The sequence below is a fragment of the Scyliorhinus torazame genome, chromosome 5 (assembly GCF_047496885.1).
Source record: "Scyliorhinus torazame isolate Kashiwa2021f chromosome 5, sScyTor2.1, whole genome shotgun sequence".
Lineage (NCBI taxonomy): Eukaryota > Metazoa > Chordata > Chondrichthyes > Carcharhiniformes > Scyliorhinidae > Scyliorhinus > Scyliorhinus torazame.
In genome coordinates, this window is record NC_092711.1 from 190,216,295 (window position 1) to 190,240,397 (window position 24,103).

The 24,103-nt window shown below is 47.1% G+C and overlaps 1 protein-coding gene and 1 long non-coding RNA gene across 2 annotated transcripts in view; one reads left to right on the forward strand and one right to left on the reverse strand.

Annotated features, from left to right (window-relative positions):
• Positions 1–6,952: 6,952 nt before the first annotated feature.
• LOC140420838 (uncharacterized) lies at positions 6,953–17,135 on the reverse strand. Its single transcript, XM_072504910.1, has 2 exons — positions 17,021–17,135; positions 6,953–15,587 (listed from the first exon to the last, which is right to left on the reverse strand). The coding sequence occupies exon 2, from the start codon at positions 15,325–15,327 to the stop codon at positions 14,200–14,202; it is 1,128 nt and encodes a 375-aa protein (XP_072361011.1). The 5' UTR covers positions 15,328–15,587; positions 17,021–17,135; the 3' UTR covers positions 6,953–14,199.
• LOC140420841 (uncharacterized) overlaps positions 16,875–24,103 on the forward strand; it is a 45,688-nt gene continuing 38,459 nt past the window's right edge. The window contains exon 1 of the long non-coding RNA XR_011946608.1: positions 16,875–16,963. This is a non-coding gene — a long non-coding RNA (uncharacterized lncRNA). The remainder of the gene's footprint in view (positions 16,964–24,103) is intronic.

Here is a 24,103-nt window from a genome sequence, read left to right on the forward strand (position 1 = left end):
GAGGGAGGGGAAGGGGCAGCAAAGAGGAGAAAGGTGGATAAGATTGGGGGGGGGGGAATTAAATGTATATTAAGAAAGAAAGAAATGGTAAAAGACAGTTAAAATGAAATGAAAACAAATGGGTCGAGGTGGGGCTGATCATCTGAAGTTGTTGAATTCGATGTTCAGGCCGGAAGACTGTAGCGTGCTTAACCGGAAGATGAGATGTTGTTCCTCCAGTTTGCGTTGCGCTTCACTAGAATATTGCAGCAGGCCAAGAACAGAGATGTGGGCATGGCAGCAGGGTCTTCTGTTAAAATGGCAAGCAACAGGAAGTCAGGGTCCTGAATGCGCACAGACCGAAGATGCTCAGCAAAGCAATCACCCAGTCTGCGTTTGGCCTCTCCGATATAGAGGAGACCACATTGGGAGCAGCGAATGCAGTAGACCAAATTGGAAGAGATGCAAGTGAAACACTGCTTAACCTAGAATGAGTGTTTTGGGCCTGGAATGTTAAGCATGGAAGAGGAAAAGGGGCAGGTGTTAAACCTTCTGCAATTGCATGGGAAGGTGCCAGGTAAGTAAGTGATTTTTACTCATTTTTACTTTTATTACCTTTTAAATTTGTATGTGTGTGTGTGGGGGGGGGGACTGAAGTGACATCACACAAAAGCTGTGACCTGAGTGGCTGGTTGGGAATCTACACTAAATTAAAAAAATTAAGCATTGGTAACTAATTAAACATAATTACTTAATTATAATTTAGAGGGGTATCTAAGCCAGAGATCGGAGAGTACGATATTTAGCTTTCACATTTATAGTAGAAATCTAGTGCTAGGAAACAGATAGTTAACAGTAACTTTTTTAAAAAAAATATTTTTAAACTTTTAATTTTAATTTACTAATTAATTGACACAATGTCAGTTCGAGGGGTGCAGTGCTCTGACTGTAAGATGTGGCAGGTCCGGGAGGTTTCCAGCATCCCAGATGGCCTCATCTGCAGAAAGTGCACTCAACTGGAGCTCCTCACAGACCACATGGTTCGGTTGGACCATCGGCAGCCACAGGTGAGGTGCCTGAAGATTGGAGAGTGGCGAATGTTGTGCCCTTGTTTAAGAAGGGCAGCAGGGAAAAGCCTGGGAACTACAGACCGGTGAGCAGCAATTGGATGCACTTAGGAGCATGCAGGTGGCAGAAAGCGTCATAGATCGCAGTTATATAAATGTGGTCACACCCAAGGTGCAGGCAGAGAAATGGGTGACCACCAGAAAGGGCAGGCAGTCAGTGCAGGAATCCCCTGTGGTTGTGCCCCTCTCAAACAGGTATACCCCTTTGGATACTGTCGGGGGGGATAGCCTATCAGGAGAAAACAGCAGCAGCCAGAGCAGTGGCACCACGGCTGGCTCTGATGTTCAGAAGGGAGAGTCAATGCGCAGAAGAGCAATAGTAATAGGGGACTCTATAGTCAGGGGCACAGATAGGCGCTTCTGTGGACGTGAAAGAGACTCCAGGATGGTATGTTGCCTCCCTGGTGCCAGGGTCCAGGATGTCTCCGAACGGGTAGAGGGCATCCTGAAGGGGGAGGGCAAACAGGCAGAGGTCGTTGTACATATTGGTACTAATGTCATAAGCAGGAAGGGGCATGAGGTCCTGCAGCAGGAGTTCAGGGAGCTAGAGGTTAAAAGACAGGACCTCTAGGGTTGTAATCTCGGGATTACTCTCTGTGCCAGTGAGGCTAGAAATAGGAAGATAGAGCAGCTGTGGCTAAACAGCTGGTGTAGGAGGGAGGGTTTCCGTTATCTGGACAACTGGGAGCTTTTCCGGGGCAGGTGTGACCTATATAAGAAGGACGGGTTGCATCTAAACTGGAGAGGCATAAATATCCTGGCCGCAAGGTTTGCTAGTGTCACACGGGAGGGTTTAAACTAGTATGGCAGGGGGGTGGGCACGGGAGCAATAGGTCAGAAGGTGAGAGCATTGAGGGAGAACTAGGGATTAGGGACAGTGTGGCTCTGAGGCAAAGCAGACAGGGAGAAGTTGCTGAACACAGCGGGTCTGGTGGCCTGAAGTGCATATGTTTTAGTGCAAGAAGTATTACGGGTAAGGCAGATGAACTTAGAGCTTGGATTAGTACTTGGAACTATGATGTTGTTGCCATTACAGAGACCTGGTTGAGGGAAGGGCAGGATTGGCAGCTAAACGTTCCAGGATTTAGATGTTTCAGGCGGGATAGAGGGGGATGTAAAAGGGGTGGCAGAGTTGCGCTACTGGTTAGGGAGAATATCACAGCTGTACTACGGGAGGACATCTCAGAGGGCAGTGAGGCTATATGGGTAGCGATCAGGAATAAGAAGGGTGCAGTCACAATGTTGGGAGTTTACTACAGGCCTCCCAACAGCCAGCGGGCGATAGAGGAGCAGATAGGTAGACAGATTTTGGAAAAGAGTAAAAACAACAGGGTTGTGGTGATGGGAGACTTCAACTTCCCCAATAGTGACTGGGACTCACTTAGTGCCAGGGGCTTAGACGGGGCAGAGTTTGTAAGGAGCATCCAGGAGGGCTTCTTAAAACAATATGTAGACAGTCCAACAAGGGAAGGGGCGGTACTGGACCTGGTATTGGGGAATGAGCCCGGCCAGGTGGTAGAAGTTTCAGTAGGGGAGCATTTCGGGAACAGTGACCACAATTCAGTAAGTTTTAAAGTGCTGGTTGACAAGGATAAGAGTGGTCCTAGGATGAATGCGCTAATTATAACAATATTAGGCGGTAACTGAAGAACATAATTTGGGGGTGGATGTTTGAGGGCAAATCAACATCTGACATGTGGGAGGCTTTCAAGTGTCAGTTGAAAGGAATTCAGGACTTTTGACAAGGTGCCACACAAAAGGTTGCTGCATAAACTAAAGATGCATGGCGTTGAGGGAAAAGTGGTAGCATGGGTAGAGGATTGGTTAACTAACAGAAAGCAGAGAGTGGGGATAAATGGGTGTTTCTCTGGTTGGCAACCTGTAACTAGTGGGGTCCCTCAAGGATCAGTGTTGGGCCCGCAGTTGTTCACAATTTATATAGATGATGTGGAGTTGGGGACCAAGTGCAATGTGGCAAAGTTTGCAGACGACACTAAGATGAGTGGTAAAGCAAAAAGTGCAGAGGAATCCGGAAGTCTGCAGAGGGATTTGGATAGGTTAGGTGAATGGGCTAGGGTCTGGCAGATGGAATTCAATGTTGCCAAGTGTGAGGCTATCCATTTTGGGAGGAATAACAGCAGAATGGATTATTATTTAAACGGTAAGATGTTAAAACATGCTGCTGTGCAGAGGGACCTGGATGTGCTGGTGCACAAGTCGCAAAAAGTTGGTGTGCAGGTGCAACAGGTGATTAAGAAGGCTAATTGAGTTTTGTCTTTCATTGCTAGAGGGATGGAGTTCAAGACTAGTGAGGTTATGCTGCAATTGTATAAGGTGTTGGTGAGGCCACATCTGGAGTATTGTGTTCAGTTTTGGTCTCCTTACCTGAGAAAGGACATATTGGCACTGGAGGGAGTGCAGAGGAGATTCACTAGGTTGATCCCAGAGTTGAGGGGATTAGATTATGACGAGAGGTTGAGTAGACTGGGACTGTACTCATTGGAGTTTAGAAGGATGCGGGGGGATCTTATTGAAACATATAAAATTATGAAGGGAATAGATAGGATAGATGCAGGCAGGTTGTTTCCACTGGTCGGGGAAAGCAGAACTAGGGGGCATAGCCTCAAAATAAGGGGAAGTAGATTTAGGACCGAGTTTAGGAGGAACTTCTTCACCCAAAGGGTTGTGAATCTCTGGAATTCCTTGCCCAGTGAAGCAGTTGAGGGTCCTTCTTTAAACGTTTTTAAGAAAAAGATAGATACCTTTCTAAAGAATAAAGGGATTTGGGGATATGGTGTACGGGCCAGAGAGTGGAGCTGAGTCCACAAAGATCAGCCATGATCTCATTGAATGGCGGAGGAGGCTCGAGGGGCCAGATATCATAGAATTTACAGTGCAGAAGAAGGCCATTCGGCCCATCGAGTCTGCAACGGCTCTTGGAAAGAGCACCCTACCCAAGGTCAACACCGCCACCCTATCCCCATAACCCAGTAACCCCACCCAACACTAAGGGCAATTTTGGACACTAAGGGCAATTTATCATGGCCAATCCACCTAACCTTCACATCTTTGGGCTGTGGGAGGAAACCGGAGCACCCGGAGGAAACCCACGCACACACGGGGAGGACGTGCAGACTCCGCACAGACAGCGACCCAAGCCGGAATCGAACCTGGGACCCTGGAGCTGTGAAGCAGTTGTGCTATCCACAATGCTACCGTGCTGCCCTACTCCTGTTCCTAGTTCTTATGTTCTTATGTAGGACCGGCATGTTCCTGTGAGGAAGAAGGATAAATACGGCAATTTTCGGGGACCTTGGATAACGAGAGATATTGTAGGCCTCATCTAAAAGAAAAAGGAGGCATTTGTCAGGGCTAAAAGGCTGGGAACAGACGAAGCCTGTGTGGAATATAAAGAAAGTAGGAAGGAGTCAGGAGGGCTTGAAGGGGTCACGAAAAGTCATTGGCAAATAGGGTTAAGGAAAATCTCAAGGCTTTTTACACGTACATAAAAAGCAAGAGGGTAGCCAGGGAAAGGGTTGGCCCACTGAAGGATAGGCAAGGGAATCTATGTGTGGAGCCAGAGGAAATGGGCGAGGTACTAAATGAATACTTTGCATCAGTATTCACCAAAGAGAAGGAATTGGTACATGTTGAGTCTGGAGAAGGGTGTGTAGATAGCCTGGGTCACATTGACATCCAAAAGGACGAGGTGTTGGGCGTCTTAAAAAATATTAAGGTAGATAAGTCCCCAGGGCCTGATGGGATCTACCCCAGAATACTGAAGGAGGCTGGAGAGGAAATTGCTGAGGCCTTGACAGAAATCTTTGGATCCTCACTGTCTTCAGGTGAGGTCCCGGAGGACTGGAGAATAGCCAATGATGTTTTTCTGTTTAAGAAGGGTAGCAAGGATAATCCAGGGAACTACAGGCCAGTGAGCCTTACTTCAGTGGTAGGGGAATTACTGGAGAGAATTCTTCGAGACAGGATCTACTCCCATTTGGAAGCAAATGGACATATTAGTGAGAGGCAGCATGGTTTTGTGAAGGGTAGGTCGTGTCTCACTAACTTGATAGAGTTTTTCGAGGAGGTCACAAAGATGATTGATGCAGATAGGGCAGTGGATGTTGTCTATATGGACTTCAGTAAGGCCTTTGACAAGGTCCCTCATGGTAGACTAGTACAAAAGGTGAAGTCACACGGGATCAGGGGTGAGCGGGCAAGGTGGATACAGAACTGGCTAGGTCATAGAAGGCAGAGAGTAGCAATGGAAGGATGCTTTTCTAATTGGAGGGCTGTGACCAGTGGTGTTCCACAGGGATCAGTGCTGGGACCTTTGCTGTTTGTAGTATATATAAATGATTTGGAGGAAAATGTAACTGGTCTGATTAGTAAGTTTGCAGACGACACAAAGGTTGGTGGAATTGCAGATAACGATGGGGACTGTCAGAGGATACAGCAGGATTTAGATTGTTTGGAGACTTGGGCGGAGAGATGGCAGATGGAGTTTAATACGGACAAATGTGAGGTAATGCATTTTGGAAGGTCTAATGCAGGTAGGGAATATACAGTGAATGGTAGAACCCTCAAGAGTATTGAAAGTCAGAGAGATCTAGGAATACAGGTCCACACGTCACTGAAAGGGGCAACACAGGTGGAGAAGGTAGTCCAGAAGGCATACGGCATGCTTGCCTTCATTGGCCGGGGCATTGAGTATAAGAATTGGCAAGTCATGTTGCAGCTGTATAGAACCTTAGTTAGGCCACACTTGGAGTATAGTGTTCAATTCTGGTCGCCACACTACCAGAAGGGTGTGGAGGCCTTAGAGAGGGTGCAGAAGAGATTTACCAGAATGTTGCCTGGTATGGAGGGCATTAGCTATGAGGAGCGGTTGAATAAACTTGGTTTGTTCTGACTGGAACGAAGGAGGTTGAGGGGCGACCTGATAGTGGTCTACAAAATTATGAGGGGCATAGACAGAGTGGATAGTCAGAGGTTTTTCCCCGGGGTAGAGGGGTCAATTACTTGGGGGCATAGGTTTAAGGTAAGAGGGGAAGGTTTAGAGTAGATGTACGAGGCAAGTTTTTTTTTTACACAGAGGGTAGTGGGTGCCTGGAACTCGCTGCCGGAGGTGGTGGAAACAGGGATGATAGTGACATTTAACGGGCATCTTGACAAATACATGAATAGGATGGGAATAGAGGGATAAGGACCCAGGAAGTGTAGAAGATTGTAGTTTAGTCAGGCAGCATGGTCGGCACGGGCTTGGAGGGCTGAAGGGCCTGTTCCTGTGCTGTACATTTCTTTGTTCTTTGTACTGGGCCACTCCCAGTCAGACCCCGCCCCTCAATCACTCCAATTGCCTGGAGGGCCAGCTGCTCCTGCTCGGTCCTCCAGCGCATCCCCCTCTCTTCCTATTGGTCCCAAAATGCAGTCAATCAGTCGGGCATTGTGACGATTCAAAGGGTGGGTGTGGACACAGACTCAGCCCAACTTCCTAATTCTTGGCAGCATTTTCTGTTTGGGAATGAGAGCTAGAGATGGGTGGTCAGTTCCCCTCTATCTGAGGTGGGTGGATTTACACTAATTTCCCGAGTGCACTGATTATCACCTTTATATCGTAAACTTGATGTTTAAACTAAAATCCCCGAGGACGAAGTTCCCCGTCCCGTTGGCACTGAGCGGAGTTGCAGGTTTTTCACAGTTACAGACCCGAGTTAACCATGAAATAAAAACATAAAGTGATGTAAAAACTCACCCAGTCTGGCAGTAACGGCGGAGAGAGAAACAGAGTTAATGTTTTGAGTGCAATATGATTGGAGCAGGAAGAGGTTACAGAAATACTGAGGTGCTCAATAATAATCTTTATTGTCACAAGTAGGCTTACATTAACACTGCAAAGTAGTTATTGTGAAAATCCCATAGTCGCCACATTCCGGCACCTGTTCGGGTACACAGAGGGCGAATTCAGAATGTCCAATTCACCGAACAGCACGTGTTTCGGGACTTGTGGGAGGAAACCGGAGCATCCAAAGAAAACCCATACAGACACGGGGAGAATATGCAGACTCCACACAGACTCCACACAGATTCCAGGCTGGAATCGAACGTGGGACCCTGGAGCTGGGAAGCAACAGTGCTAATCACTGTGCCACGATGCCGCTCATTGACATTGTTTATCTCAGGGTGTAATCAACAACAACTTTTATTTACTCAGAGGGATGTGGGCTGGAGGAGGTTACAGATATGCTGAGGATCTCATTGACATTGTCCTATCTCAGAGTGTAATTAAAAACAATGTGTACACAGAGGGTTGTGGAGCTGAAAGTTAAAGCGACACTGAGGATCTCATTCACATTGGCTGAGCATGTCATCAACAACAACTTGTATTTACAGAGGATTGTGGGGCTGGAAGAGGTTAGGGGGACACTAAGGGTCTGGTTCACATTGACTATCTCTGTGGTATTTACTGACAACTCAATTTTAGTTGTTGCTCCTGCTGTTCCCAAAACCTGACACCTCTTAGCTTGAAGCATCTTATCAACATCTGGAGTAAATGTTTGGGCTGAGCTTTGCCTTGGACATGAGGATCACTTGTCATTACAGAATCATAGACATTTAGAGCATTGTGGAGGCCATTCAGTCCATTATGACTGTGCTGGCTGAAAATGAGCTTTCCAGTCTGATCCCACTTTTCAGCTCTCAGTCCATAGTCCTCTAGGTTACAGCATGTCCAGCGCATATCCCAACAATCTTTTGCTGAGTGTTTCAGTCTCTACCACTCTTTCAGACAATGAGTTCCAGATCTTCCCCCCCACCCCCAGCAAAAAGATTATCCAATTCCCCTCTAATCCTTCCATCAATTATTTTAAATCCCAGCTCCCTGGTTATTGATCTGTTGATGCAATAACACCTTCCTATCCACTCTGTCTGGGCCCCTCAATTTTATACACCAAGATTAAATCTGCCATCAGCTCCCTCTTCTCCAAAGAAAACAATCACAGCCTATCGAATCTTTCCTCAATGTTAAAATTCTCCAGTCCTGTCAGCATCCAGTTAAATCTCTTCTACACTCTCTGTGATGTAATCACATAGAATCATAGAAGTTTACAGCATGGAAACAGGCCCTTCGGCCCAACCAGTCCATGCCGCCCAGTTTTTACCATTAAGCTAGTCCCAGTTGCCCGCACTTGGCCCATAACCCTCTATACCCATCTTACCCATGTAACTATCTAAATGCTTTTTAAAAGACACAATTGTACCCGCCTCTACTACTACCTCTGGCAGCACATTCCAGACACTCACTACCCTCTGAGTGAAGAAATTGCCCCTCTGGGCCCTTCTGAATCTCTCCCCTCTCACCTTAAACCTATGCCCTCTAGTGTTAGACTCCCCTACCTTTGGGAAAAGATGTTGACTATCTACCTTATCTATGCCACTCATTATTTTATAGACCTCTATAAGATCACCCCCAAGCCTCCTACGCTCCAGGGAAAAAAGTCCCAGTCTATCCAGCCTCTTCTTATAACTCGAACCATCAAGTCCCGGTTCCATCCTAGTAAATCTTTTCTGCACTCTTTCTAGTTTAATAATATCCTTTCTATAATAGGGTGACCAGAACTGCACACAGTATTCCAAGTGTGGCCGTACCAATGTCTTGTACAACTTCAACAAGACGTCCCGACTTCTGTATTCAATGTTCTGACCAATGAAACCAGGCATGCCGAATGCCTTCTTCACCACCCTGTCCACCTGCGACTCCACCTTCAAGGAGCTATGGACCTGTACTCCTAGATCTCTTTGTTCTATAACTCTCCCCAACGCCATACCATTAACTGAGTAGGTCCTGGCCTGATTCGATCTGCCAAAATGCATCACCTCACATTTATCTAAATTAAACTCCATCTGCCATTCGTCGGCCCACTGGTCTAATTGATCAAGATCCCGTTGCAATCCTAGATAACCTTCTTCGCTATCCACTGTGCCACCAATCTTGGTGTCATCTGCAAACTTACTAACCATGCCTCCTAAATTCTCATCCAAATCATTAATATAAATCACAAATAACAGTGGACCCAGCACCGATCCCTGAGGCACACCACTGGTCACAGGCCTCCAGTTTGAAAAACAACCCTCTACAACCACCCTCTGTCTTCTGTCGTCCAGCCAATTTTGAATCCAATTGGCAACCTCACCCTGGATCCCGTGAGCTTTAACCTTCTGCAACAACCTACCATGCGGTACCTTGTCAAAGGCTTTGCTAAAGTCCATGTAGACAACGTCTACTGCACTGCCCTCATCTACCTTCTTGGTCACCCCCTCAAAAAACTCAATCAAATTTGTGAGACATGATTTTCCACGCACAAAGCCATGCTGACTGCCCCGAATCAGTCCTTGCCTCTCTAAATGCTTGTAGATCCTGTCTCTCAGAATACCTTCTAGCAACTTACCTACTACAGACGTTAGGCTCACCGGTCTGTAGTTCCCAGGCTTTTCCCTGCTGCCCTTCTTAAACAAGGGCACAACATTCGCCACTCTCCAATCTTCAGGCACCTCACCTGTGGCTGCCGATGATTCAAATATCTCTGTTAGGGCACCCGCAATTTCCTCCCTAGCCTCCCTCAACATCCAGGGATACATTTCATCAGGTCCCGGGGATTTATCTACCTTGATGCGCTTTAAGACTTCCAGCACCTCCTCCTCTGTAATATGCACACTTCTCAAGACATCACTATTTATTTCCCTTAGTTTCCTAACATCCATGCCTTTCTCCACTGTGAATACCGATGAGAAATATTCATTCAGGATCTCACCCAACTCTTGTGGCTCTGCACATAGATGTCCTTGTTGATCCTTAAGTGGCACTACTCTGTCCCTAGTTACTCTTTTTCCCTTTATGTATCTGTAGAAGCTCTTTGGATTCTCCTTTGCATTATTTGCCAAAGCAATTTCATGTCCCCTTTTTGCCCTCCTGATTTTCCTCTTAACTCTATTTCGACAATCTCTATACTCTTCAAGGGATCCACTTGATCCCAGTTGTTTATGTACGTCATATGCCTCCTTCTTCTTTTTGACCAGAGTCTCAATATCTCAAGTCATCCAGGGTTCCCTACTTCTACCAGCCTTGCCCTTCACTCTAAAGGGAATGTGCTTACCCTGAACCCTGGTTAACACATTTTTAAAAGCCTCCCATTTACCAGCCGTCCCTTTGCCTGCCAACAGTCTCCCCCAATCTACCTCTGAAAGTTCCTGTCTGGTACCATCAAAATTGGCCTTGCCCCAATTAAGAATTTTAACTCTTGGGCCAGACCTATCATTCTCCATAGCTATCTTAAAATTAATGGACTTATGGTCACTTGTCCCAAAGTGATCCCTCACTAACACTTCTGTCACTTGCCCTTCCTTATTTCCCAAGACGAGGTCAGGTTTTGCCCCCTCTCTAGTCGGTCCATCCACATACTGAATGAGAAATTCCTCCTGAATACACTCAACAAATTTCCCTCCATCCAAGCCCTTAATGCTATGGCTGTCCCAGTCAATGTTGGGAAAGTTAAAGTCCCCTACTATTACCACCCTATTATTTTTGCAGCTATCTGTAATCTCCTTACATATTTGCTCCTCAATTTCCCGCTGACTATTTGGGGGCCTGTAGTACAGTCCTATCAAGGTGATCTCTCCCTTCTTATTTTTCAGTTCCACCCATATAGACTCAGTGGGCGAACCCTCGGATATATCCCCTCCAAGTACTGCCGTGATGTTCTCCCTAATCAAAAACGCCACTCTCCCTCCTCTCTTACCTCCTGTTCTATCCTTTCTATAGCATCTGTATCCCGGAACATTGAGCTGCCAGTCCTGCCCCTCCCTTAGCCATGTTTCAGTCATAGCTATAATATCCCAGTCCCATGTGCCCATCCATGCCCTGAGTTCATCCGCTTTGCCCGTCAGGCCCCTTGCATTGAAATAAATGCAGTTTAATGTAGACTTTCCTTGCTCTCTGCCCTGCTTTCTCTGGTCATGCTTTACACACTCTCCCTTCCTGCCTTTTGTTTCCGTCCCCACTGACTTCCTACATCGGTTCCCATCCCCCTGCCACATTAGTTTAAACCCTCCCCAACTGCACTAGCAAACACACCCCCGAGAACATTGGTTCCGGTCCCACCCAGATGCAGACCATCCGATTTGTACAGGTCCCACCTCCCCCAGAACCGGCCCCAACGTCCCAGGAATTTGAAACCCTCCCTCTTGCACCATCTGTCAAGCCACGTATTCATCCTAGCTATCCTTCCTGTAATGTGCTGACCAAAACTGTCCTCAGTACTCGATCTATGCTCTAACTGGTGTTTATTTAATAGTTCTAGAATAACCACTCTCTGACCTTCTATTGACTTAAATGTAGTGGAAACTGACAACTGGAACCTGTCAGCATTTAAAAGATATTTACAAATTATTGGAAAATTTCTTACAGTTGGGATCTTCCTCTGTTCTGTGCACCTAAGTTGAATAACTAGCTGGAGGATTGGGTTGGGATGTGTTTGCTTGTTCATCTTGTTGAGTCTAAATATTGAATCTTGGGGTTTCAGACACCACATAATCCAGCTCACAACAACAGATTGTCTGTTTATTAACAGTGCTGCAATAATGCAGACTGAGTATAGTTACCTGACCCAGAGAACTGGGAGAAACAGTGGATTCAGAGCACTCTACTCCAGGCATTGTCAAACTCGGGGGCGCGACCCGGGGTGGGTCAGGGATGTGTGTCGGGAGGGTCGCGGAGCAGTCCGTCGAAGCGCTCCCGATCGCGCAAGTCTGCGCGCAACAGCCGGCTGTTAAAAACACCGGCCGCATGCGGCCTTCAAAATGGCTGCGAAGATGTAAAGAAAATGCGGCTGCACTGCGCATGCGTGCCCGATCATCGGCACGCATGCGCAAAACTATGCGCATGCACGCTGATGATCAGGCACGCATGCGCAGTGTGGCCGCTTTTCTTTAAATGGTCACAGCTTTTTGTTTTACAAATTCGGGTGGGGTTTTATTAATTTAATTTTTATATTTTTCATTTATTTTATTCATTTTATTTTCTTTTTTTACAAGTTCGGTGGGGGGGGGGGGGTTGGAAAAATGTTACCAGAAAAAAATGCAGAATTTTGGACAGATGGAGACTCCATACTTTCCAACACCAGAAGGCTTCACCTTCATCCAACAGGTTCCATTGGAGGTGCGTGTACGAGATCCAAAGTGACCCAAAACCATTTCGTCCATTTTTGTCAGCAGCAAACAAGGTACGAGAAAATGGTGGGTCGCTCATGTCGGCCGGTGTGGGTCACGGAGGCTGGCCAGCGTGGGTCACGGTCGGCGGGTTGGGTCCCGAAGGTTGGCCGGTTGATAAAAATGGGTCCCTGGAAAAAAGTTTGAAGAACACTGCTCTACTTCCTGGGGCTGATCGAACAAACTGTGGATACACTGGAGATATTTATATTTAACTTGTTCACTATGTCGGTGATCTGACCTTGTTCAAACCATAACAAGGATTTGTGTACATTGTTCTGAGTGTGAGCTCAAGGCTGTGTCACTATCACACACAGATACTATTTCAATCTTTCACATCTACCCTCAAAGACCAGCTCTACACATCCCCATTTCTACACAATCGTGGCAAACATGAGCAAGGATGTGAGGATCATTAATCTGCACCCATCTTTCACAGCAGCAAAGGTTCCACTGGGTCAAAGGTTCAGACATCTTCCATTACAGAAAAAATATAGAAGAAAGAAAGACTTCATAGTTCACAGAATTTACAGTGCAGAAGGAGGCCATTCAGCCAATCGAGTCTGCTCCGGCCCAAGAAAAGAGCACCCTACTTAAGCCCACACTCCACCCTATCCCTGTAACCCAGTAACCCCACATAACCTTTTTTTTGGACATGAAGGGCAATTTAGCATGGCCAATCCACCTAACCTGCACATCTTTGGACTTGCATTTATATGGCACTTTTCAGCAACTCAGAACTTCCCAAAGTGCCTCACACCAAAGAAACTACGTCTGAAATGTATTTACTTTTGTAATATGGGAAACAGTGATCAATGTGTGCACAGCAAGCTCCCACACACACACACAACAATGTGATAATGACTAGATAATGTGTTAGTGACATTGATTGTGGAATAAATATTGATCAGGACACTGGGGATAATTGGCGGGTCTTCTTTGAAATAGTGGAGACTGGAACTTTCACATCCATGTGAGCAGCTAGCTGGCACCTCGGGTAATATTGTGGTGAGCAACAGCAACTGATAGACACACCCTCAGTGCTTGACTATCCGACAGTGCAGTGCTCCCTCAGTACTGACCCCCAACAATGAGACACTCACTCAGTACTGAGCTTCTGACAGTGTCCCATTCCCTCAGTACTGATCCTCTAACATTGAAATGCTGCACTGATATTATGCTGGACAGTCAACCTTGCTTTTTTGTGTTAAGTAGCTGAAATGGAACTTGATTTTTCTAGGTCAGAGATGAGAGTGTTCCCCACTGATCAGTGGCTGATACAGCAGCACTTTACCACCCTAACATCAACTACCGTGTTTCATTAAATATATTCAGTGAGTGGATTTAAATTTAAATCGGATTTAAATTTAAATCAGGTTTGAAGCATGAGATTCAGTTCACACATCGAAGGTTAGAGAGATGCTGTGAGACATACATCAGTCCAGTAGCTGAAAGCAATGAACAGGCTGGGTTTAGTGATCTCAGATGTATTACCGATACCTTCCCTGGATTCCAAGGCTCAGAGAGACATTCTAGAAGGTGTGGGGAGCAAGAACTTGTCCATCAGTGTCACTGATGGTTTTAGAACAGAAATAATCTAGAGTTAGGAAGGAGAAAAGGTTCAGTCCTGGATGTGATTTTCAGCAGAAATGGAATCTATGTTTTCTGGTACTGAGTGACTTCGGTGGTGCCTCAGCAGGTGGTGTGAACAAGTGAATCTCTTCTCACACACAGAGCAGGTGAATGGCCTGTCCCCAGTGTGACTTCGCTGGTGTCTCTGCAGGCTGGATGACTGAATGAATCTTTTCCCACACACAGGGCAGATGAATGATCACTTCCCAGTGTGAATGCGCTGGTGCCTCACCAGATCAGATGAATGGGCAAATCTCTTCCCACACTCTGAGCAGGGGAATGGCTTCTCCCCAGTGTGAATGCGCTGGTGTCTCACCAGATCAGACGAATTGGTAAATCTCTTCACACACTCTGAGCAGGGGAATGGCTTCTCCCCAGTGTGAATGCGCTGGTGTTTCAGCAGATCATGTTTTCTTTTGAAGGTCTTCTCACATTCAGAGCATTGAAAAGGTCTCCTCTCAGAATGAACACGTTGGTGCTCAATGCGTTGGGAGGACTGACTGAATGCCTTGCCACACACACAGCAGGTGTACGGCCTCTCCCCAGTGTGGGTGCGTTGGTGTTTCTGGAGGTCGGATGACTGAGTGAAACATTTCCCACACTCGGAGCAGGTGAATGCCTTCTCCCCAGTGTGAACAGACCTGTGTATGTGAAGGTGGTGTAGGCAAGTAAATCGCTTTCCACACACGGGGCAAAGGTACGGTTTTTCCCCGGTGTGAAGGCGCCTGTGAATGAAAAGGTGGTATGACCGAGAGAAAGTCTTCCCACACTCAGAGCAGGTGAACGGCCTCTCTCCGGTGTGAACCCGTCGGTGTCTCAGCAGGTGAGATGACAGAATGAATCTCTTCCCACATTCGATGCAGGTAAACGGTCTCTCCCCAGTGTGAATTCGCTGGTGTTTCAGAAGGTCGGATGGACAAAGGAAACGCTTGCCACACAGGGAGCAGGGAAATGGCCTCTCCCCAGTGTGAATACGCTTGTGTGTCAGAAGGAGGATTGAACGAGCGAATCTCTTCCCACACTCGGCGCAGGGGAATGGTCTCTCCCCGGTGTGAGTGTATTGGTGTCTCAACAGATCATTGCTTCTTTTAAAGGTCTTCCCACATTCTCCACATTTAAAATGTCTCTTATCTGAGTAAACCAGTTGGTGGTCAGTGTGTAGGGAGGACTTGGTGAATCTTTTCCCACATGGGGAGCTGCTGAATGGCTTGTCCTTGCTGTGAAAACTCTGGTGCTCAGCGAGAGGCACTGACTCGCTGAACCTCTCCATGCACACAGAGAAGGTGAACGGCCGCTCACTATGGCCAGCTCGCTGACGTGTCAGCATGCTTGTCAGCTGAGTCAATCCCTTCAACAGGAGCAGGTGAACTGCCTCTCACCAGTTTCCAGCTGGGTGTGTCGGTGTCGGTGCTTTTCCAATCACACTGATGTTTAAAACCTTTCCCACAGAAGCAACAGACAAATATTTCTCTTTGTACATTCAAAGGACGATGATATTCAGGTCCTGGTAATACTTGTTACTCTGCAAGATTTTGATGTGATGTTTGATTTGATTTTCTTGTCTGTAAATCATCCTCTTCTGATAGCCTGTAAAAGGAATTGAAAACAGTCCTCACTCTAAGTATAGCATAGAAATTTAAGGGGCAGCACAGTGGCTCGCAGTGCTGCTTCTTGGCACCAAGGAATCAGGTTTGATCCCGGCCCTGGGTAACTGTACATGTGGAGTTTGCACGTTCTCCCTGTGTCTGCGTGGGTCTCACCTCCACAACCCAAAGATGTGCAGGGCAGGTTAATTGGCCAGGCTAAATTGCCCCTTTAAAAATTAACAAAAGGATACCAATTCAGAACAGACAATTCTAGCTTCTAGAAATTTAGAAGACAAGTCTCAGACTAAAGGGACGATCCTTTAAAACAGAGATGAGGAGGAATTTCTTCAGCCAGAGGGTGGTGAATCTGTGGAACTCTTTGCCGCAAACGGCTGTGGAGGCCAAATCACTGAGTGCCTTTAAGACAGAGATAGATAGTTTCTTGATGAATAAGGGAATCAGGGATTATGGGGAGAAGCTGGAGAATGGGGATGAGAAAAATATCAGCCATGTTTGAATGGCGGAGCAGACTCGATGGGCCGAGTGGCCTAATTCTGCTCCTATTACGAGAAATGAGCCTCACACTGTCTTATGGTCTAAATTGAGCTTCTGTGGAAAATTATTTTCCCCAAAAGCTGTACGTTGCTGCCTCTCATAGGGTGAAAAAAGTACAACTGAATCTATTGTCACATACATGTGACCTTTCTCCAGGGTTGCACACATCAATGTTTTAGAAATTGAACTCTTGGAGACTCCAGACCTAATCCCGCAGGGGTTACTAACATCACATTTTGGGATTTCATAGAATCCTTGCAGTGCCGAAAGAGGCCATTCAGCCCACTGAGTCTAAAAGAGCTTCCTACCTGCGCCCACCCATCCCCATAACCTCACCTAACATTTTGGACAGAAAGGGGGAATTTAGTGCGGCCAATCCACCCTACTTGTACATGTTTTGGCGCTGTGAGGCAGCTGTGATCACCACTGTGTCACCCTGCTGCTGGGAACTCCAGCCTCGAAAACCAGGAAAGACCTGAACAGAGCCACGTCCCTTATTCACTCCGATTGGTTAAAGGAACAGCCCCGCCCCTCGTTCAACCCGATTGGTTGAAAGACCAGCCCCGCCCCTCGTTCATTCCAATTGGTTGAAGGACAAGCCCCACCCCTAATTCACTCCGATTGGTTAGAGTGCCAGTTGCTCCCACACCGGGTCTCCAGCCAATGCCGTCTTCCTATTCGTCCGCAGCTACTGTCAATCACCCGGGCATTGTGAGCCAGATCATGCGCAGTGCGGTTTCGGCCTGGGATTCAGGCGGCTTTGTGAAGAACCGGAGTAGGTGAAATATCGGGGGGGAGAGCGGAGAGGGACGAATAGAGCCGGTGGGTCACTACAGGTTCATAAATACCCCGTGTAAGCCCCAAACCTGAAATACTTACCGATATGGTGTTTGAATCGGCGACAGTTAAACGTTTTTTTTCCGCTGATTGGTCCAGGTTGAGAGCGGGCTGTGTGGCAGGGCGCATGCGCAGTCATTGATTACGATCCGCCCCTACTTCACTCTTGATTGTTTGGAGGATCAGCCGCTCCTGTTTGGTCCTCCAGGCCCGCCTCCTCCTCGAATTTACAGTACAGAAGGAGGCCTTTCGGCACGTCGAGTCTGCACAGATCCTTGGAAAGAGCACCCTACTTAAGCCCACACGACCACCCTCTTCCCAGTAACTCCACCTCAACGTTTTGGACACTAAGGGCACCGACCCTCAGAGAGAGCACCCTACCCAGGTCCACCCTACCATTTCCCCATAATCTAACCTGTACATCCCTGACCATTAGGGGGCAATTTAACACCGCCAATCCACCTACCCTGCACAATTTAGGACCGTGGGTGGAAATCCATGCAGACACGGGAGAATGTGCACACTCCACACAGACAGTCATCAAAGGCTGGAATCTAACCCGGGTCCTGAACACTGCAAGGTAGCAGTGCCAAACACGGTGCCACCCATACTATAAGACGATAAGAAATGGGGGCAGAGTTGGCCACTCGGCCCATCGAGTCTGCTCCGCCGTTCAATCATGGCAGATATTTTTCTCACCACAATCTCCTGCTTTCTCCCCAAAACCCCTAATCCCCTTACTAATCAAGAACCTATCTATCTCTGTCTTAAAGACACTCAGTGATATGGCCTCCACAGCCTTCTGCGGCAAAGGTCTACAGATTTGCCACCCTCTGGTTGAAGAAATACCTCCTCATCACTGTTTTAAAGGATCGTACCTTCAGTCTGAGGCTGTGCCCTCTGGTTCTAGTTTTTCCTCCAAGTGGAAACATCCTCTCCACATCCACTCTATCCAGGCCTCACAGTAACCTGTAAGTTTCAATAGAATCTCCACTCATCCTTCTAAACTCCATTGATTACAGGCCCAGAGTCCTCAACCATTCCTCATACGACTAACATTTCATTCCAGGGATCATTCTTGTGAACCTCTTCTGGATCCTTTCCAATGCTAGCACATCCTTCCTTAGATACGGGGCCCAAAACTGCTCACAATATTCCAAATGGGGTCTGACCAGAGCCTTATCCAGCCTCAGAAATGCATCGCTGTTCTTGCATTTGTCTTCCTAATTGCCAACTGAACCTGCACTTTAACCTTAAGAGGCTCTTGAACTAGGACTCCTAAGTCCCTTTGTGCTTCTGATTTGCTACGCCTTTCCCCAATTGATGATTGATCGATTTATTGTTACATGTAGCGAAGATGTAGTGAAAAGTATTTTTCTGCGGCCAAGGGAACATACACAGTACGTGCACAGTAAACAAAAAGAATAATCGACAAGAGTACATCAACAAACAGTACATTGACAAATATTGATTGGTTACAGTGCGGAACAAGGTCCAAACAAAACAAATACATGAGCAAGGACAGCATAAGGCATCGTGAATAATGTTCTCACAAGGAACAGATAAGTCCGAGGGAGAGTCGTTGAGGAGTCTAGTAGCTGTGGAGAAGAAGCTGTTCCTATGTCTGGATGTGCAGGTCTTTCTTCAGACTTCTGTACCTTCTACCTGATGGAATGGTGTGGAAGAGGGCAAAGCCTGGATGAGAGGGGTGTCTGACAATGCTGCCTACCTTCCTGAGGCAGCGGGAGATGTAGACAGAATAATTGGGAGGGTGGCAAGCTGGTATGATACGTTGGGCTGAGTTCACCACACTGCAGTTCTTGCAATCTTGGGCCGAACGATACCAAGCTGTGATACAGCCCGATAGGGTGCTCTCTATGGCACATCTGCAGATGTTTGTTAGAGTCGATGCAGACATGCCGAATTTCTTTAGCTTCTGTAGGAAGTAGAGACATTGTTGGTCTTTCTTGACTGTTGCATCAACGTGAGTGGACCAAAGCAGACTGTTGGTGATGGTGACCCCCAGGAACTTAAAGCTATCGACCATCTCCACTTCGGAGTCATTGATGTAGAAACGGTAGGAGGTGGTTGTCATAGATACATATAGATACACAGAAGATAGGAGCAGGAAGCCGCCTTTTGGCCCTTCAAGCCTGCTCCGCCATTCATCACGATCGTGGCTGATCATCCAACTCAATAGCCTAATCCTGCTTTCTCCCCATAGCCTTTGATCCCATTCTCCCCAAGTGCTATATCCAGCCGCCTCTTGAATATATTCAAAGTTTTAGCATCAACTACTTCCTGTGGTAATGAATTCCACAGGCTCACCACTCTGTGTGAAGAAATGTCTCCTTATCTCTGTCCGAAATGGTTTACCCTGAATCCTCACACTGTAACCCCTGGTTCTGGACACGCCCATCATTGGTAACGTCTTCCCTGCATCGACCCTGTCTAGTCCTGTTAGAATTTTATACGTCTCTATGAGATCCCCTCTCATTCTTCTGAACTCCAGCTAGAACAATCCCAACCTAGTCAATCTCCCCTCATAGGACAGTCCCGCCATCCCTGGAATCAGTCTGGTAAACCTTTGCTGCACTCCCGCGAGAGCAAGAACATCCTTCCTCAGAGAAGGAGACCAAAACTGCACACAATACTCCAAGTGTGGCCTCACCAAGGTCCTGCAAATTGCAGCAACACATCCCTGCTTCCATACTCAAAACCTCTTGCAATGAAGGCCAACACACCATTTGCCTTCTTTACCGCCTGCTGCACTTGCATGGTTACCTTCAGGGAATGGTACACAAGGACACCCAGGTCCCGCTGCACACTCCCCTCTCCCAATTTACAACCATTCAGGTAGTAATCTGCCTTCCTGTTTTTGCTTCCAAAATAAATAACCTCACACTTATCCAAATTATACTTCATCTGCCATTGGTTTGCCCACTCGCCCACCCTGTCCAGATCTTGCTGTCGGATCCCTGCATCCTCGTCACACTTCACCCACCTAATTTGGTATCATCCGCAAACTTTGAGATGTTACATTTTGTTCCCTCATCCAAATCAGTAATATATAATGTGAATCGCTGGGGTCCCAGCACCGATCCCTGTGGTACCTCACGAGTTACTGCCTGCCAATTGGAAAAGGACCCATTAATCCCTACTCTTTGTTTACTCTCTGCCAACCAGTTTTCTATCCGCCTCAATACATTTCCCCCAATCACATGCGCATTACTTTTGCACAATAATCTCTTATGCGGGACTTGGTGAAACGCCTTCTAAAAGTCCAAGTATGCCACATCGACTAGCTGCCCCTTGTCGACTGTACTGCTTACACCTTCAAAGAATTCCAACAGATTTGTCAAGCATGATTTTCCCTTCATAAATCTGACTGATCCTGCCTCTGCTTTCTAAATGTTCCGCTATAAAGTCCTTGATAATGGATTCAAGCATTTTTCCGACTACCGATGCTCGGCTTATTGGTCTATAATTCCCTGCTTACTCTCTACCTCCCTTTTTGAATATCGGAGTGACGTGAGCTACCCTCCATCTGCAGGGACAGTTCCAGAGTCTCTAGAATCCCGGAAGATGACCACCAATGCATCCACTATTTCCAGAGCCACCTCCTTAAGCACTCTGGGATGCAGATTCTCAGGCCCTGGGGCTTATTCCGCCTTCAATCCCATCAGTTTTCCCAGCACAATTTCTCTACTAATGTTGATCTCCCTCAGTTCGTCCCTCTCACTAAACCCCTCATTCTTCAACATTTCTGGGATCTGATTTATGTCCTCATTTGTGAATATCGTAGAATATCATAGAATTTACAGTGCAGAAGGAGGCCATTCGGCCCATCGAGTCTGCACCGGCTCTTGGAAAGAGCACCCTACCCGAGGTCGACACCTCCACCCTATCCCCATAACCCAGTAACCCCACCCAACACTAAGGGCAATTTTGGACACTAAAGGCAATTTAGCATGGCCAATCCACCTAACCTGCACATCTTTGGACTGTGGGAGGAAACCGGAGCACCCGGAGGAAACCCACGCACACACGGGGAGGATGTGCAGACTCCGCACAGACAGTGACCCAAGCCGGAATCGAACCTGGGACCCTGGAGCTGTGAAGCAACTGTGCTATCCACAATGCTACAGAACCAATGTATGTATTCAATTGCTCAGTCATTTCTTTATCCCTTATGCATTTCCCTGTTTCTGTCTATAGAAATTTCTCTTTTTCTACATTTCTCTTTACCAATCTGTTTCTCTTCACATATCTGTAGAAACTCTTAGTATCAGTCTTTAAGTTCCCTGTAAGCTTCCTTTTGTACTGCACTTTCCCCTTCTTAATCAATCCCTTGAAGAAGATGACGTAGTTTCTCCGCTCCGTGGTGACTACGTCATCTTCTTCACAGCCTTCAACACGTCATTGATGACGATGAACATCTTGCCAAGGTCATCCCCACACCCCCACTACTTGCCTTCAAACAACCGCGCAACCTCAAACGAACCATTGTTTGCAGCAAACTACCCAGTCTTCAGAACAGTGACCACGACACCACACAACCCTGTCATGGCAATCTCTGCAGGACGTGCCAGATCATCGACATGGATACTACTATCACACGTGAGACCACCACCCACCAGGTACGCGGTACATACTCGTGCGACTCGGCCAACGTTGTCTACCTCATACGCTGCAGGAAAGGATGTCCCGAAGCGTGGTACATTGGCGAGACCATGCAGACGCTGCGACAACGAATGAACGGACATCGCGCAACAATCACCAGGCAGGAATGTTCCCTTCCAGTCGGGGAACACTTCAGCAGTCAAGAGCATTCAGCCTCTGATCTCCGGGTAAGCGTTCTCCAAGGCGGCCTTCAGGACCCGCGACAACGCAGAATCGCCGAGCAGAAACTTATAGCCAAGTTCCGCACACATGAGTGCGGCCTCAACCGGGACCTGGGATTCATGTCACATTACATTCATCCCCCACCATCTGGCCTGCGAAATCCTACCAACTGTCCTGGCTTGATACAATTCACACCTCTTTAACCTGGGGTTACCCCATCTCTGGATCTGTAAAGATTTAATCACCTGCCAATGCTCGCATTCCTAGCATTGTTTGGCATCTTTGAATTTGTGTATATATGTGTTTCTGGAACAGACCTCTTCATTCACCTGAGGAAGGAGCAGCGCTCCGAAAGCTAGTGACATCGAAACAAACCTGTTGGACTTTAACCTGGTGTTGTAAGACTTCGTACTGTGCTCACCCCAGTCCAACGCCGGCATCTTCACATCATTAATAAATATGGTTCAGTTCTGGATGTGATTAACACTATTGTTAATAAATATGGTTCAGTCCTGGATGTGATTAACACTATCATTACTTGTGAACTCGCTGGTGTCTCAGCAGGTGGCCTGACTGACTGAATCTCTTCCCACACTGGGAGCAGGTGAATGGTCTCTCCCTAATGTGAACTCGCTGGTGTACAGTGAGTTGAGATGGCCACCGGAACCCAGTCCCACAGTGCGAGCACCTGAACGGTTTCTCATCAGTGTGAACACGTTGATGGGACGTCAGTTTGTCGCACTTTTGTAGCACAGTCTAGACATTTAAAACGTCTCTCATCGGTGTGAACCCGCTGGTGTGTCAGCAAGTGTGCTGACTGAGCGAATCCCTTCCCACATGTGCAGCAGGTGAACGGCCTCTCCCCACTGTGAGTGCGTTGATGAGTTTCCAGTTCCGATGGGTAATTGAATCCTTTCCTACAGTCCACACATTTCCACGGTCTGTTCCTCGGAGCCATGAGGTCATGTTGCAGCTGTACAAAACTCTGGTGCGGCCGCATTTGGAGTATTGCGTGCAGAACACCCACTAAAACACAAAGACAGGTTGTGAAATTGAGTTGATTGAATCTGGAAATGTGTGGGACCAACACTAGGAGAAAGTGAATATGAAAGCTACTGGATTGTTGTAAAATTTCAACTGGTTCACGAATGTCCTTCAGAGAAGGGAACCTGCCACCAGGTCTGGGCCTACTCAGGACTTTTGTTTTCTGTTTTTTTTAATGGCAGGAGAGCACCTTAGAGTGTGGGTGAGTGAAAAAGAGAGGTACAGAGAGTGAATTGTTGAAGGTAGTGTGAGAGAAAGTGAAAGATGAGAGCGAATGGGAGACTGAAAAATAGAGAGTCAAACAACAAGAGGAAAACAAAAAAGAGAAACAGCGAGGGGGAGGGATTGACGAAACACATCGGAGGTGGACTTCATCCATCTGCAACTCAATCAGAACACTGGCAGGATCTACCAAACCCACAACCCCACCACCTAAAGGACAAGAGCAAGTGGTGCATGGGAACTGCATCATCTCCCAGACACATGCCAGGCAATTCATTCTGGAGAGATGCTGTTCATAGAATCTCTCCAGTGCAGAAGGTGCCCATCGGTCTGCACCTGCCCTTAGAAAGAGCAACCTAGTTAGGCCCACACCTCTACCCTATCCCTGTAACCCAGTAACCCCACCTAACCTTTGGGCACAAAGGGACAATTTTGCATGGTCAATCCACCTCAGCTGCACATCTTTGGACTGTGGGAGGAAACCGGAGCACCTGGAGGAAACCCACGCCGACACAGGGAGAAATGGCAAACTGCATACAGATAGTCACCCGAGGCCGGAATTGAACCCGGGTGCCTGGAACTGTGAGGCAGCAATGCTAACCACCCTGTTTATCTGCTCCGTGTGTGAGAACGGATTGAACTGATTATCCAAACTGCCAAGAATCCAGAGTTCACACTGGGGAGAGACTGTTCATCTGCTCCGTGAGTGAGAAGGGATTGATTGAACTGATCATCCAAACTGCCAAAACTCCAGAGTTCACATTGAGGGATACTGTTCATCTGTCCCTGTGTGAAAAGATTAAACTGTCCATCCAAAACTCACTGGAAAATCCAGCGAGTTTGTAAGTGTCTGTAGGGGTTGGATTTTGTTGTTGCTGCTGCTGTTCATCACATCCAGGACTGAACCATTTTCGCAGACAGGTGAGGTTTATTCCTGCTGGTGTTACTGGGATAGATGTAATGTTCTGACAATCAATTCGCTTTACTTTGTAACCACATCTCTTGAAATAAAGT

What these genes read in the sequence shown, in the direction of transcription:
- LOC140420838 (XM_072504910.1), bottom strand. Translation starts at nt 15,327, where the DNA reads ATGCTGACACGTCAGCGAGCTGGCCATAGTGAGCGGCCGTTCACCTTC.